The sequence below is a fragment of the Notothenia rossii genome (assembly GCF_949606895.1).
Source record: "Notothenia rossii genome assembly, chromosome: 11".
Lineage (NCBI taxonomy): Eukaryota > Metazoa > Chordata > Actinopteri > Perciformes > Nototheniidae > Notothenia > Notothenia rossii.
This window is the reverse complement of record NC_136910.1, coordinates 56,613,839-56,628,405: the sequence shown is the minus strand read 5'-3', so window position 1 is coordinate 56,628,405 and position 14,567 is coordinate 56,613,839. Positions and strand designations below refer to the sequence as shown.

Genomic DNA, 14,567 nt, shown 5'->3' with positions numbered 1-14,567 from the left:
AGTCTGAGGTATTTTTTATACAACGTAAATATTATTGTCTTGCTTTCCTGTCATGTAAATAATCTCAGAACTCGTCAAACTAAGTCGGGATCCTAACCCCAATGCAATAAAAGAAAATCAAAGGTTTGAGTTCTTAATTATGTTTTAAAATTATCCTTTTTTTCTGTTTTCAGGTTTATGTAGTGGTGGGAATCGCAGGAGTTGCTTTAACTGGCTGCGTTCTGATGGTGATCATTCTGAAATATGGAAGAAACTCCAAGTTTGGCATCAAAGGTGAACTACGTTTCATATCCTGCTGATGTTCAGGTGTATATCAGTATGTAGTGTCTCTACTTTAAAGAGTCCTCTCCTGCTGATGTTCAGGTGTATATCAGTATGTAGTGTCTCTACTTTAAAGAGTCCTCTCCTGCTGATGTTCAGGTGTATATCAGTATGTAGTGTCTCTACTTTAAAGAGTCCTCTCCTGCTGATGTTCAGGTGTATATCAGTATGTAGTGTCTCTACTTTAAAGAGTCCTCTCCTGTTGATGTTCAGGTGTATATCAGTATGTAGTGTCTCTACTTTAAAGAGTCCTCTCCTGCTGATGTTCAGGTGTATATCAGTATGTAGTGTCTCTACTTTAAAGAGTCCTCTCCTGCTGATGTTCAGGTGTGTATCAGTATGTAGTGTCTCTACTTTAAAGAGTCCTCTCCTGCTGGTGTTCAGGTGTGTATCAGTATGTAGTGTCTCTACTTTAAAGAGTCCTCTCCTGCTGATGTTCAGGTGTATATCAGTATGTAGTGTCTCTACTTTAAAGAGTCCTCTCCTGCTGATGTTCAGGTGTATATCAGTATGTAGTGTCTCTACTTTAAAGAGTCCTGTCCTGCTGATGTTCTGGTGTATATCAGTATGTAGTGTCTCTACTTTAAAGAGTCCTCTCCTGCTGATGTTCAGGTATATATCAGTATGTAGTGTCTCTACTTTAAAGAGTCCTCTCCTGCTGATGTTCAGGTGTATATCAGTATGTAGTGTCTCTACTTTAAAGAGTCCTCTCCTGCTGATGTTCAGGTGTATATCAGTATGTAGTGTCTCTACTTTAAAGAGTCCTCTCCTGCTGATGTTCAGGTGTATATCAGTATGTAGTGTCTCTACTTTAAAGAGTCCTCTCCTGCTGATGTTCAGGTGTATATCAGTATGTAGTGTCTCTACTTTAAAGAGTCCTCTCCTGCTGATGTTCAGCTGTATATCAGTATGTAGTGTCTCTATTCTGATCTGATTGTGATAACAACATCTGCTTTTGATTTTCTGATATCTTTCTCATATCAATTAACCCGTTTTTTTCCTTCTCCTCCTCTTCCTCCCCAGGCTCCTCCTCGGTCATCAGTAACGACGATGACTCCGCCAGCCCTCTTCATCACGTATCCAACGGCAACAACACCCCTTCGTCCTCGGAGATGGGTCCGGACGCCGTGATCATCGGCATGACAAAGATTCCCGTCATCGAGAATCCGCAATACTTCCGCAACTCGGGCAGCATGCTGAAATCTGACACCTGTGAGTTCCTGTAACCCGGCACCTTTCCAGATCAGATCCGTTCAGGGGTCACTGCCACCGGACGCCATGTTTTCACCGTCAGCATCCGCCTGCACGGTGAAACTGAAGCATATTAGATGATGCTCAGAAACACGAGACCCTTTAACAGAAGATACACTCAGCAGAATGAGCCTGAAGGAGCAACTGCAGTGCCTATAATGCATTACAAATAGACTTATGTGCTAGGAACTGCTTATAGCACTATATTATAGTTAGAGTATGCATTATGCATTGTAACAATAAATTAAAAACACATTATAAAGCATTTTGTAAATAATTAAATCTTATTATAATGCCATATAAGAAATGTCAAACATACTTTTAGTGTGTTACAATATCTGCTCAGGATTGGGAAGACAATACAATTTTACATTCACTGAAACTCCCGCTGGATAATCATGATGAGCTCAGGATTGTTTGTGTGTTATTGTGCATTAAAGTTGTGCAGCACATCAAGAGACACAACATCGTTCTGAAGCGGGAGCTCGGAGAGGGGGCGTTCGGGAAGGTGTTCCTCGCCGAGTGTTACAACCTGACCCCAGATCAGGAGAAAATCCACGTGGCCGTCAAGGTACAGAACAATCTGTCATTTATAAAAGTACACACGTCCTTTACTCAAGAAGTACAGATACACGTATTTAAAAATACTCTGGTGAAAGTAGAAGTACTGACTAAACTTCTTTACTCAAGTCAAAGTAAAGAGGCTTTGAAATGTACTTCAGTAAAAAGTACCCATAACTAGCAGCTGTTTTAAAGAGTACCTGACCTCCCTTTATATTAATAGAACAATAATGTCATTGTTAGCTAATGAATGTTTCCATGCTGAACAACGGCAACATGACAACGTTTCCATTGGTCCCTCTTCTTTAGAGAAGACCAGGAAATGATGGATACACGGATCGTGTTCAAATCAATAGGCACGCAATGACTCTAAATAATAATGATCACGCCACCAAACACACATTCAGACTAAAGGAACCAGCCTGTTTGGGAAATGTGAGAAGTAGAAAGTACAGGTATTTGAGTTCAACATGTAAGAAGTAGAAAGTACAGGTATTAGTGTTCAACATGTAAGAAGTAGAAAGTACAGGTATTTGAGTTCAACATGAAAGAAGTAGAAAGTACAGGTATTTGAGTTCAACATGTGAGAAGTAGAAAGTACAGGTATTTGAGTTCAACATGTAAGAAGTAGAAAGTACAGGTATTTGAGTTCAACATGTAAGAAGTAGAAAGTACAGGTATTTGAGTTCAACATGTGAGAAGTAGAAAGTACAGGTATTTGAGTTCAACATGAAAGAAGTAGAAAGTACAGGTATTTGAGTTCAACATGTAAGAAGTAGAAAGTACAGGTATTTGTGTTCAACATGTAAGAAGTAGAAAGTACAGGTATTTGTGTTCAACATGTAAGAAGTAGAAAGTACAGGTATTTGGGTTCAACATGTAAGAAGTAGAAAGTACAGGTATTTGTGTTCAACATGTAAGAAGTAGAAAGTACAGGTATCTGTGTTCAACATGTAAGAAGTAGAAAGTACAGGTATTTGAGTTCAACATGTAAGAAGTAGAAAGTACAGGTATTTGTGTTCAACATGTAAGAAGTAGAAAGTACAGGTATTTGTGTTCAACATGTAAGAAGTAGAAAGTACAGGTATTTGTGTTCAACATGTAAGAAGTAGAAAGTACAGGTATTTGTGTTCAACATGTAAGAAGTAGAAAGTACAGGTATTTGAGTTCAACATGTAAGAAGTAGAAAGTACAGGTATTTGAGTTCAACATGTAAGAAGTAGAAAGTACAGGTATTTGTGTTCAACATGTAAGAAGTAGAAAGTACAGGTATTTGGGTTCAACATGTAAGAAGTAGAAAGTACAGGTATTTGAGTTCAACATGTAAGAAGTAGAAAGTACAGGTATTTGTGTTCAACATGTAAGAAGTAGAAAGTACAGGTATTTGGGTTCAACATGTAAGAAGTAGAAAGTACAGGTATTTGGGTTCAACATGTAAGAAGTAGAAAGTAAAAAGTCCTCAGAAAAATAAGTAGTGGAGTAAAGTACTGATACCAGAAAAATGTACTTAAGTACAGTAACAAAGTATTTGTACTCCACTACTTCCCACATCTGATCTGCTGAAATGTATGGAGTAGATGTAATTCATGCAGGTGTTTTCTCTCCTCTTGTCTTTCCTCAGACTCTGAAAGAGGCCAATGAGAGCGGCCGGGCAGATTTCTACAGAGAGGCGGAGCTTCTCACCAACCTGCAGCACGAACACATCGTCACTTTCTACGGCGTGTGTGTGGAGAGCGATCCGCTCATCATGGTGTTCGAGTACATGAAGCACGGAGACCTCAACAAGTTCCTCAGGTAAGTAGAGGAGAGGACTCTTTAAAGTAGAGACACTACATACTGATATACACCTGAACATCAGCAGGAGAGGACTCTTTAAAGTAGAGACACTACATACTGATATACACCTGAACATCAGCAGGAGAGGACTCTTTAAAGTAGAGACACTACATACTGATATACACCTGAACATCAGCAGGAGAGGACTCTTTAAAGTAGAGACACTACATACTGACATACACCTGAACATCAGCAGGAGAGGACTCTTTAAAGTAGAGACTCTACATACTGATATACACCTGAACATCAGCACACTATGGCCCTTTTAGTGCTTTTTTTTTCGTGCAAAAGTGACAACAAACTCTGCCTTTGCTTCTCAAATGTACGTATCTTGTGTTCAGTTTTATATTTCCTGACGTACTCTACCGTTTGCTTGTCTCTGTGTCCAGGTCTCACGGGCCTGACGCGGTGCTGATGTCTGACGGGCAGCACAGCATCATGGTGGAGCTCACTCAGTCTCAGATGCTGCACATCGCTCAGCAGATTGCAGCCGGCATGGTGTACCTGGCCTCGCAACACTTCGTCCACAGAGACCTGGCAACAAGGAACTGCCTGGTGGGAGAAAACCTGCTGGTGAAGATCGGAGACTTCGGCATGTCCAGAGACGTCTACAGCACAGACTATTACAGAGTGAGTACTACACCTCTAATTCCTTTATTAGGGCTCTTTTTTAATCTTTAATATTTTTGTATGCATGCTTCTTAGTTAACATGAAGCTGTCTTTGTCTCTTTTCTGCTGTAAAAATGTAAATGTCCCCTCTGTGGGACTAAGAAAGGTATTCTGATTCTATTGATCCCAGTAGGGAAATTCAGAGTGAAACACAGGATAGAAAAAGTAAGAGTTAATAATAAATAAAATAAAAATAATAATAATGTGTTTACATAAATGCAATACATATATAAAATACAAATAATATACAAAATATAATAATAATAATAATAATAATAATAATAATGTGTTTACATAAATGCAATACATATATAAAATACAAATAATATACAAAATATAATAATAATAATAATAATAACAATAATAATAATGGAAAAAGACTTTCGGGCGGCACCAAAGTTGTTCTGGAAAACTGTCCGACACCTCAGGAGGGGGAAGCAGGGAACCATCCAAGCTGTGTACAGTAAGGATGGGACGTTGTTGACCTCAACTGATGGAGTGTTAGGGCGTTGGAAGGAGCACTTTGAGGAACTCCTGAACCCGACAACTCCGCCCTCTATGTTAGAGGCAGAGCTGGAGTATGAAGGGGGATCGACACCAATCTCCCGGGGGGAGGTCACTGAGGTCGTCAAACAACTTCACAGTGGCAAAGCCCCGGGGGTGGATGAGATCCGCCCAGAAATGCTGAAGGCTCTGGTTGTTGAGGGACTGTCATGGTTGACACGTCTCATCAACGTTGCGTGGAAGTCGGAAACAGTACCGAAGGAGTGGCAGACCGGAGTGGTGGTTCCCCTTTTCAAAAAGGGGGATCAGAGGGTGTGTGCCAATTACCGAGGCATCACACTACTCAGCCTCCCCGGGAAAGTTTACTCTAAGGTACTCGAAAGGGGGTCAGGCCGATTGTCGAACCTCAGATTGAGGAGGAACAATGCGGATTCCGTCCTGGTCGTGGAACGACGGATCAGCTTTTTACTCTCGCAAGGATCCTGGAGGGTGCCTGGGAGTATGCTTATCCAGTCTACATGTGTTTTGTAGACTTGGAGAAGGCGTATGACCGGGTTCCAAGGGAGTCACTGTGGGAGGTGCTGCGGGAGTATGGGGTGAGGGGGTCTCTACTCAGGGCCATCCAATCTCTGTACTCCCAAAGCGAGAGCTGTGTCCGGGTCCTCGGCAGTAAGTCGGACCCATTTCAGGTGAGGGTTGGCCTCCGCCAGGGCTGCGCTTTGTCACCAATCCTGTTTGTAATATACATGGATCGGATTTAGAGGCGTAGTCGTGGGGGAGGGGGTCTGCAGTTCGGTGGACTAAGGATTGCACCACTGCTTTTTGCAGATGATGTGGTTCTGATGGCTTCATCGGTCTGCGACCTTCAGCACTCACTGGATCGGTTCGCAACCGAGTGTGAAGCGGCTGGGATGAGGATCAGCACCTCCAAATCTGAGGCCATGGTTCTCAGCAGGAAACCGATGGACTGTCCACTCCAAGTAGGGAATGAGTCCTTACCCCAAGTGAAGGAGTTCAAGTATCTCGGGGTCTTGTTCTCGAGTGAGGGAACAATGGAGCGTGAGATGGGTCGGAGAATCGGAGCAGCGGGAGCGGTACTGCAGTCGCTTTACCGCACCGTTGTGACGAAAAGGGAGCTGAGCCAAAAGGCAAAGCTCTCTGTCTACCGGGCCATTTTCGTTCCTACCCTCACCTATGGTCATGAAGGATGGGTCATGACCGAAAGAACGAGATCGCGGGTACAAGCGGCCGAGATGGGTTTTCTCCGCAGGGTGGCTGGTGTCTCCCTTAGGGATAAGGTGAGAAGTTCGGTCATCCGGGAGGGACTCGGAGTTGAACCGCTCCTCCTTCGCGTCGAAAGGAGCCAGTTGAGGTGGTTCGGGCACCTAGTTAGGATGCCACCTGGGCGCCTCCCTAGGGAGGTGTTCCAGGCACGTCCAGCTGGGAAGAGACCAAGGGGTAGACCTAGGACCAGGTGGAGGGATTATATCTCTTCTCTGGCCTGGGAGCGTCTTGGGATCCCCCAGTCAGAGCTGGTTGATGTGGCCAGGGAAAAGAAAGTTTGGGGCTCTCTGCTGGAACTGCTACCTCCGCGACCCGACCACGGATAAGCGGGAGAAGATGGATGGATGGATGGACAATAATAATAATGTGTTTACATAAATGCAATACATATATAAAATACAAATAATATACAAAATATAATAATAATAATAATAATAATAATAATAATAATAATAATAATAATAATAATAATGTGTTTACATAAATGCAATACATATATAAAATACAAATAATATACAAAATATAATAATAATAATAATAATAATAATAATAATAACAATAATAATAATGTGTTTACATAAATGCAATACATATATAAAATACAAATAATATACAAAATATAATAATAATAATAATAATAACAATAATAATAATGTGTTTACATAAATGCAATACATATATAAAATACAAATAATTTACAAAATATAATAATAATAATAATAATAATTAAACAATTGTGATAAAAATAATAATAATAATATAAAAAGGTAACAGTAAGAATTAAAATTAAATAAGAATTAAAAAATGTTGAAATAAAATAAAAATAAACACATAAATGACCAGTAGATTCATTAAATGATGATTGTTTTATTTAAATGTATAGCACCTGGTGTCATTATTTCCAGCCATAAAACAAAGTAATTTTTTCTTTGAATACCTAACTTATATTTTAATACCAAAAATATATGAAGTATTTTTCTCAGTATTGCTGTAGAATCTGAGTTCTTCTTTGACCTCTGCTCACGACCTTGTGAAATATACACACAAATATGGAAATGTACCGCCATACGCTCAAATATGTAATTAGAATTTGATTCCAGTTTTGGCTTTAAATAACCGTGTAGCTGGAGAAATGACAGTTTTAAACCTGAGGTATTTTATCTATTTGTAATACCATTTAAATGCAAATTCTATAATCTGCATAAAATTACTGTTAGCCTGACAATAAGGGCACACGGTGCAGGAATTCTCTTTTCCCTGGAGTTAATACGGCCCCTCACTCTGCATGAAGTCAATGTATTCAAATAGCAGTATAAGAAGCTCCGACAAAGACCAATAAAAAGACTATAGTTTGTCATTGTGATGATTAGATGGGTGTATTTCCTTATTCTTCTATAGCAGTTTGGACCCCACAGTGCCCTCTGCTGGACAGAAATATATAAGGAATGATAAATAAATCTCCATGCATCAGATAGGATCTCCACCAAGAGCGTCTGTCAACAGCTGAGACGTCTTTATTAAATAAAGAGCAGGACAGGACGCAGCTTAACAGAGTCAGACCGTCTTATCTGCTAAAACAATATTAGATATATATGCAATAAAATAAATTACATCAACCATGAATAAGACTGAGAGCAGGGGTTTCAAACTCAAGGCCCGGGGGCCAAATCCGGCCCGCAACTTCATTTAATGTGGCCCCACAAGAGCTTGCAAATAGTTATTATGCGGGTACATGCTGATTTACACACATGGAGCACAATGCTTCTCACATTTGACTTTTTCTCAGAATTCCCCTTTTTCTCTTCAAAATATGCCTTTTTTTTACTTTTTTTCCAGAATGTTCTTTTCTTTTTAAATCATTTTGTGACATTCTCACTGAAGAGACTTGCAATTATTTGCCGTAGACTTCTGCTTTCAGACGTAGTTCATTATGGAGTTATTACCCTATCAGATAACAATCCAATGCAGAGGCAACAATGTAATATAATACATTATTTTATAGATATTAAATATTTATATATGTATTTTTATATAGTCTTAAAGTTACAACCGGCCCTTTTGAGTCTAACCATAATTCTGATGTGGCTCGTGATGAAATTGAGTTTGACGCCCCTGACTTAGAGGCTGCCAGACTGATGCCATGTGAACACAACTGAACATACGTTATAAGAACTAGGGTTACAAGATGATTTGATATATTCATTAATTGCTCAACAACAACAACAACAAAAACAACAACAAATATTATAATTATGATTTTTCAATTAATTTTAATAATTGATTCATCATTAAAAAAAAAGTTTTGCGTCAAGCGTAAATATGACGGATTTTTAGCTTGGAGCTACTTTCCATCCGCAGTCCCAAACATTTAAGAACATGACAATTATACACATAGCAAAAACAAATACATGATATGCAAAAAGTGCGAGAGGAGATACCTCCGTGTTAAAGTGCATTTAGCGGTGATTGCACGTCTGTTTGTTTCTCAACCATTCTTCGAGTTGACCGTTGAAGCTTTTGAGAGTGGGACAATCCCGTATCTCAGCTGGGAGGCTATTCCACAACGAGCTGACTTTAGCGGAGAGGACATTTCGTCCAAAAGTGGTCCGTCTGCGGTGGACCTCACAGTCTCCTCTGGTTTCTGACCTAGTGCAGCGTCCAGTGTGTTTTTTGAGGATGACATTTATTTTTCATGAAAAGAAATGTGTAGATTTCGTGCTTTTCCTTCTGACATCCGTCTAAAGTAAATATCTTCGGGTTTTGGACGGACAAAGCAATACTAATAAGACATTTCTGAGAAACTGGGATCAATATTATTCACTATATCCAGACATTTCATGGACATGACGGTGGTGGGGGTGTAGGTGATGAAGGTGATTGGATAAAAGAGGAGACAGGAAATGCGTTTAGCAGACAGGAAACATCAGATGGAAAGAGACAGGAAGACGCTGCAGAGTTCAAAGCATTTGATGTAATAATAAAAGCCGATTTTCAGGAAAACCCGAGTGACTAAACCTAATTTGATAATTAGTAATTTAATACACCACATTACCTGTTCATGAGGTCCACTCAGCTCAGAGTAAACTAGCTCTGATGGTGTGGTTTCTAATGAAGACTCTCCCCCTCTTCTCTCTTTCTCTCCCTCATTTCTTCTCTCCCTCTCTCTCTCTCTCTCTCTCTCTCTCTCTCTCTCACTCAATGGGGCTTTATTGGTGTTAAAGTTTCAGGTAACAGTGCTGCCAAAGCATGTGTGTGTGTGTGTGTGTGTGTGTGTGTGTGTGTGTGTGTGTGTGTGTGTGTGTGTGTGTGTGTGTGTGTGTGTGTGTGTGTGTGTGTGTGTGTGTGTGTGTGTGTGTGTGTGTGTGTGTGTGTGTGTGTGTGTGTGTGTGTGTGTGTGTGTGTGTGTGTGTGTGTGTGTCAGGGTGTTCATACATTAGGTAGATATTGTCCTTGGATTATTTTTAATTATATTTTTAATATTTAGTTTAGTTGAAGGATTTAAACAGGGTTAGATTTTCAAAATAAAGTTCCTTATTCACTGAATCTCTCATATTTTAGGACGTAGTGTATCTCTGTACCTAACATTAATACCTACATTAATATGAATATATATATTAATGTGTGTTTGTGTGTGTGTGTGTGTGTGTGTGTGTGTGTGTGTGTGTGTTTAAATACATATTTGGCCGCAAGATTTGTCTCCTTGTCCTTTAAGTACTTTTATTTTGAAAGTCATTCAGTTATTGTACGGGTTTTAACAGTGACATCAAAACGTCCTTATTCATTCAATTTTTCAAAATATTCGGAGGAAGTGCATGTCTGTCCCAGCCTCACCTCTCTCTCTCTGTCTCTGTCTCTCTCTATTTCTCTCTCTCTCTCTCCCTCTCTCTCTCTGTCTCTGTCTCTCTCGCTCTCTCTCTCTCCCTCTCTTAATCTCTCCCTCTCCTCTCTCCCCCCCATCTCTCTCTCTATCCCCCCCTCTCTCTCCCTCTCTATCTCTCCCTCTCTCCCTCACCTCTCTCTCTCCCTCACCTCTCTCTCTCCCCCTCTCTCTCTCTCTCTCTCTCTCACCCCCCTCTCTCTCTCTCCCTCTCTGTCTCCCTCTCTCTCTCCCTCTCTCTCTCCCCCTCCCTCAGGTCGGAGGTCACACGATGCTTCCTATTCGCTGGATGCCTCCTGAGAGCATCATGTACCGACGCTTCACCACAGAGAGCGACGTCTGGAGCCTTGGAGTCGTGCTCTGGGAGATTTTCACCTACGGGAAGCAGCCCTGGTACCAGCTGTCCAACAACGAGGTCAGAGACTCTTTTAAATAATCACACACGATCATTATTCACCTCTATCTAAACACACACACTCTTCTACGTATAGTCTTGTTAGAAATAGCTCTTTAGAGAAGACCAGGAAATGATGGATACACGGATCGTGTTCAAATCAATAGGCACGCAATGACTCTAAATAATAATGATCACGCCACCAAACACACATTCAGACTAAAGGAACCAGCCTGTTTGGAAAATGAGAGAAGTAGAAAGTACAGGTATCTGTGTTCAACATGTAAGAAGTAGAAAGTACAGGTATTTGTGTTCAACATGTAAGAAGTAGAAAGTACAGGTATTTGTGTTCAACATGTAAGAAGTAGAAAGTACAGGTATTTGAGTTCAACATGTAAGAAGTAGAAAGTAGAGGTATTTGAGTTCAACATGTGAGAAGTAGAAAGTACAGGTATTTGAGTTCAAAATGTAAGAAGTAGAAAGTACAGGTATTTGGGTTCAACATGTAAGAAGTAGAAAGTACAGGTATTTGTGTTCAACATGTAAGAAGTAGAAAGTACAGGTATTTGAGTTCAACATGTGAGAAGTAGAAAGTATAGGTATTTGAGTTCAACATGTAAGAAGTAGAAAGTACAGGTATTTGAGTTCAACATGTAAGAAGTAGAAAGTACAGGTGTTTGTGTTCAACATGTAAGAAGTAGAAAGTACAGGTATTTGTGTTCAACATGTAAGAAGTAGAAAGTACAGGTATTTGAGTTCAACATGTAAGAAGTAGAAAGTACAGGTATTTGAGTTCAACATGTAAGAAGTAGAAAGTACAGGTATTTGAGTTCAACATGTAAGAAGTAGAAAGTACAGGTGTTTGTGTTCAACATGTAAGAAGTAGAAAGTACAGGTGTTTGTGTTCAACATGTAAGAAGTAGAAAGTACAGGTATTTGTGTTCAACATGTAAGAAGTAGAAAGTACAGGTATTTGAGTTCAACATGTAAGAAGTAGAAAGTACAGGTATTTGAGTTCAACATGTAAGAAGTAGAAAGTACAGGTATTTGAGTTCAACATGTAAGAAGTAGAAAGTACAGGTGTTTGTGTTCAACATGTAAGAAGTAGAAAGTACAGGTATTTGAGTTCAACATGTAAGAAGTAGAAAGTACAAGTATTTGTGTTCAACATGTAAGAAGTAGAAAGTACAGGTGTTTGTGTTCAACATGTAAGAAGTAGAAAGTACAGGTATTTGTGTTCAACATGTAAGAAGTAGAAAGTACAGGTATTTGAGTTCAACATGTAAGAAGTAGAAAGTACAGGTATTTGAGTTCAACATGTAAGAAGTAGAAAGTACAGGTGTTTGTGTTCAACATGTAAGAAGTAGAAAGTACAGGTATTTGTGTTCAACATGTAAGAAGTAGAAAGTACAGGTATTTGAGTTCAACATGTAAGAAGTAGAAAGTACAGGTATTTGAGTTCAACATGTAAGAAGTAGAAAGTACAGGTATTTGAGTTCAACATGTAAGAAGTAGAAAGTACAGGTGTTTGTGTTCAACATGTAAGAAGTAGAAAGTACAGGTATTTGAGTTCAACATGTAAGAAGTAGAAAGTACAAGTATTTGTGTTCAACATGTAAGAAGTAGAAAGTAGAGGTATTTGAGTTCAACATGTGAGAAGTAGAAAGTACAGGTATTTGTGTTCAACATGTAAGAAGTAGAAAGTACAGGTATTTGAGTTCAACATGTAAGAAGTAGAAAGTACAGGTATTTGAGTTCAACATGTAAGAAGTAGAAAGTACAGGTATTTGTGTTCAACATGTAAGAAGTAGAAAGTACAGGTATTTGTGTTCAACATGTGAGAAGTAGAAAGTACAGGTATTTGAGTTCAACATGTAAGAAGTAGAAAGTACAGGTATTTGAGTTCAACATGTAAGAAGTAGAAAGTACAGGTATTTGTGTTCAAAATGTAAGAAGTAGAAAGTACAGGTATTTGAGTTCAACATGTAAGAAGTAGAAAGTACAGGTATTTGAGTTCAACATGTGAGAAGTAGAAAGTACAGGTATTTGTGTTCAAAATGTAAGAAGTAGAAAGTACAGGTATTTGAGTTCAAAATGTAAGAAGTAGAAAGTACAGGTATTTGTGTTCAACATGTGAGAAGTAGAAAGTACAGGTATTTGTGTTCAACATGTAAGAAGTAGAAAGTACAGGTATTTGAGTTCAACATGTAAGAAGTAGAAAGTACAGGTATTTGAGTTCAACATGTAAGAAGTAGAAAGTACAGGTATTTGAGTTCAACATGTAAGAAGTAGAAAGTACAGGTATTTGAGTTCAACATGTAAGAAGTAGAAAGTACAGGTATTTGTGTTCAACATGTAAGAAGTCAAAGTAAAAAGTTGTCAGAAAAATAAGTAGTGGAGTAAAGTACTGATACCAGAAAATGTGCTTAAGTACAGTAACGAAGTATTTGTACTCGACTACTTCCCACCTCCGTATATAAATAAACATACCTTACCTTCCCTTGTTGTTTTTCATCCTGCAGGTGATCGAGTGCATCACGCAGGGCCGTGTTCTGCAGCGGCCTCGCACCTGTCCTAAAGAAGTGTACGACCTGATGCTGGGCTGCTGGCAGAGGGAGCCGTACATGAGGCTGAACATCAAGGAGATCCACGCCATGCTGCAGAGCCTCGCTAAAGCATCGCCCGTCTACCTGGACATCCTGGGCTGAGGCTGCTGCTGCTGCTGTACGTACGCGCGTGTGTGTGTGTGTGTGTGTGTGTGTGTGTGTGTGTGTGTGTGTGTGTGTGTGTGTGTGTGTGTGTGTGTGTGTGTGTGTGTGTGTGTGTGTGTGTGTGTGTGTGTGTGTGTGTGTGTGTGTGTGTGTGTGTGTGTGTGTGTGTGTGTGTGTGTGTGTGTGTGTGTGTGTGTGGAGTGTGTGCAAAGAGGAGGGAATTAAGGTTGTGTGTGTGTACAGTACCCGGCTGTAAATGTTCCTGTAAATGCTATCGTCCGTGTCCTCATTACATCGAGAAAAAGCCTTAAACTTTGCTTTCTTTTTATTCTTATCCATTTGCAGAGGCATGTTTCACAAATGGAAACCAAAATGCATATTTATCACGGCTACAGGCGTAAAAAAAATAGTCATTGTGCATTAAAATAATCTCCTGTAATTTTACATTTGCTAGGAGTGAAAGGGAAAATAATGTGTCTCCATAAAGGACTTTAAATATGGAGGGACACACTTCTTAGATACAGCTTTCTCTTCACATGTTCTGCAGGACTCATGAAGCTTTTTTCTTTTATATGTCACAGACTATTTTAATATTTGTAGAATTTATAAACTGTTTTTCTTTGAGTCATCTACAGAAACGTATTATTACATGTTTAAGAAAAAACAGTGTGAAGCTCATGCTCATAATGCCTGTCTGTTAGTCCACTGGCTGATATCAAATCAATGTTAAAGGTTGTAAAAACACAAGGGCAAACAAACGGTGGCCGACAAGTGAAAATGCGCCACAACGTCCCAAAATGTTCCCACTGGGAGAGACGCGCTGCAGCTTCAAAAACGATGCAAATATAAAAACACAAGAAGATGAAAAAAACATATTCAGCAACTTGAGGAAACATGCGCAGCGTTTACTAAAAGCTGCGTGAACGAAACACTGCAAGAAGCTGAAAACAAAACGGAGACCAGGGGACACTAAAGAGTGACGCACACAGCTGCGAGGCCAGGGGACACTAAAGAGTGACGCACACAGCTGGGAGACCAGGGGACACTAAAGAGTGACGCACACAGCTGCGAGGCCAGGGGACACTAAAGAGTGACGCACACAGCTGCGAGGCCAGGGGACACTAAAGAGTGACGCACACAGCTGCGAGGCCAGGGGAC

At 39.9% G+C, this 14,567-nt stretch overlaps 1 protein-coding gene across 1 annotated transcript in view; it reads left to right on the top strand.

Moving 5' to 3' along the window:
* Positions 1 to 14,344, top strand: part of ntrk2b (neurotrophic tyrosine kinase, receptor, type 2b) — a 34,419-nt gene extending 20,075 nt beyond the window's left edge. Inside the window, exons 10-16 of the mRNA XM_079657355.1 lie at positions 174 to 273; positions 1,345 to 1,533; positions 2,013 to 2,143; positions 3,755 to 3,927; positions 4,359 to 4,599; positions 10,561 to 10,719; positions 13,221 to 14,344. Coding sequence (XP_079513481.1) covers positions 174 to 273; positions 1,345 to 1,533; positions 2,013 to 2,143; positions 3,755 to 3,927; positions 4,359 to 4,599; positions 10,561 to 10,719; positions 13,221 to 13,406 — 1,179 coding nt within the window. The 3' untranslated portion in view covers positions 13,407 to 14,344. The remainder of the gene's footprint in view (positions 1 to 173; positions 274 to 1,344; positions 1,534 to 2,012; positions 2,144 to 3,754; positions 3,928 to 4,358; positions 4,600 to 10,560; positions 10,720 to 13,220) is intronic.
* Positions 14,345 to 14,567: the final 223 nt, after the last annotated feature.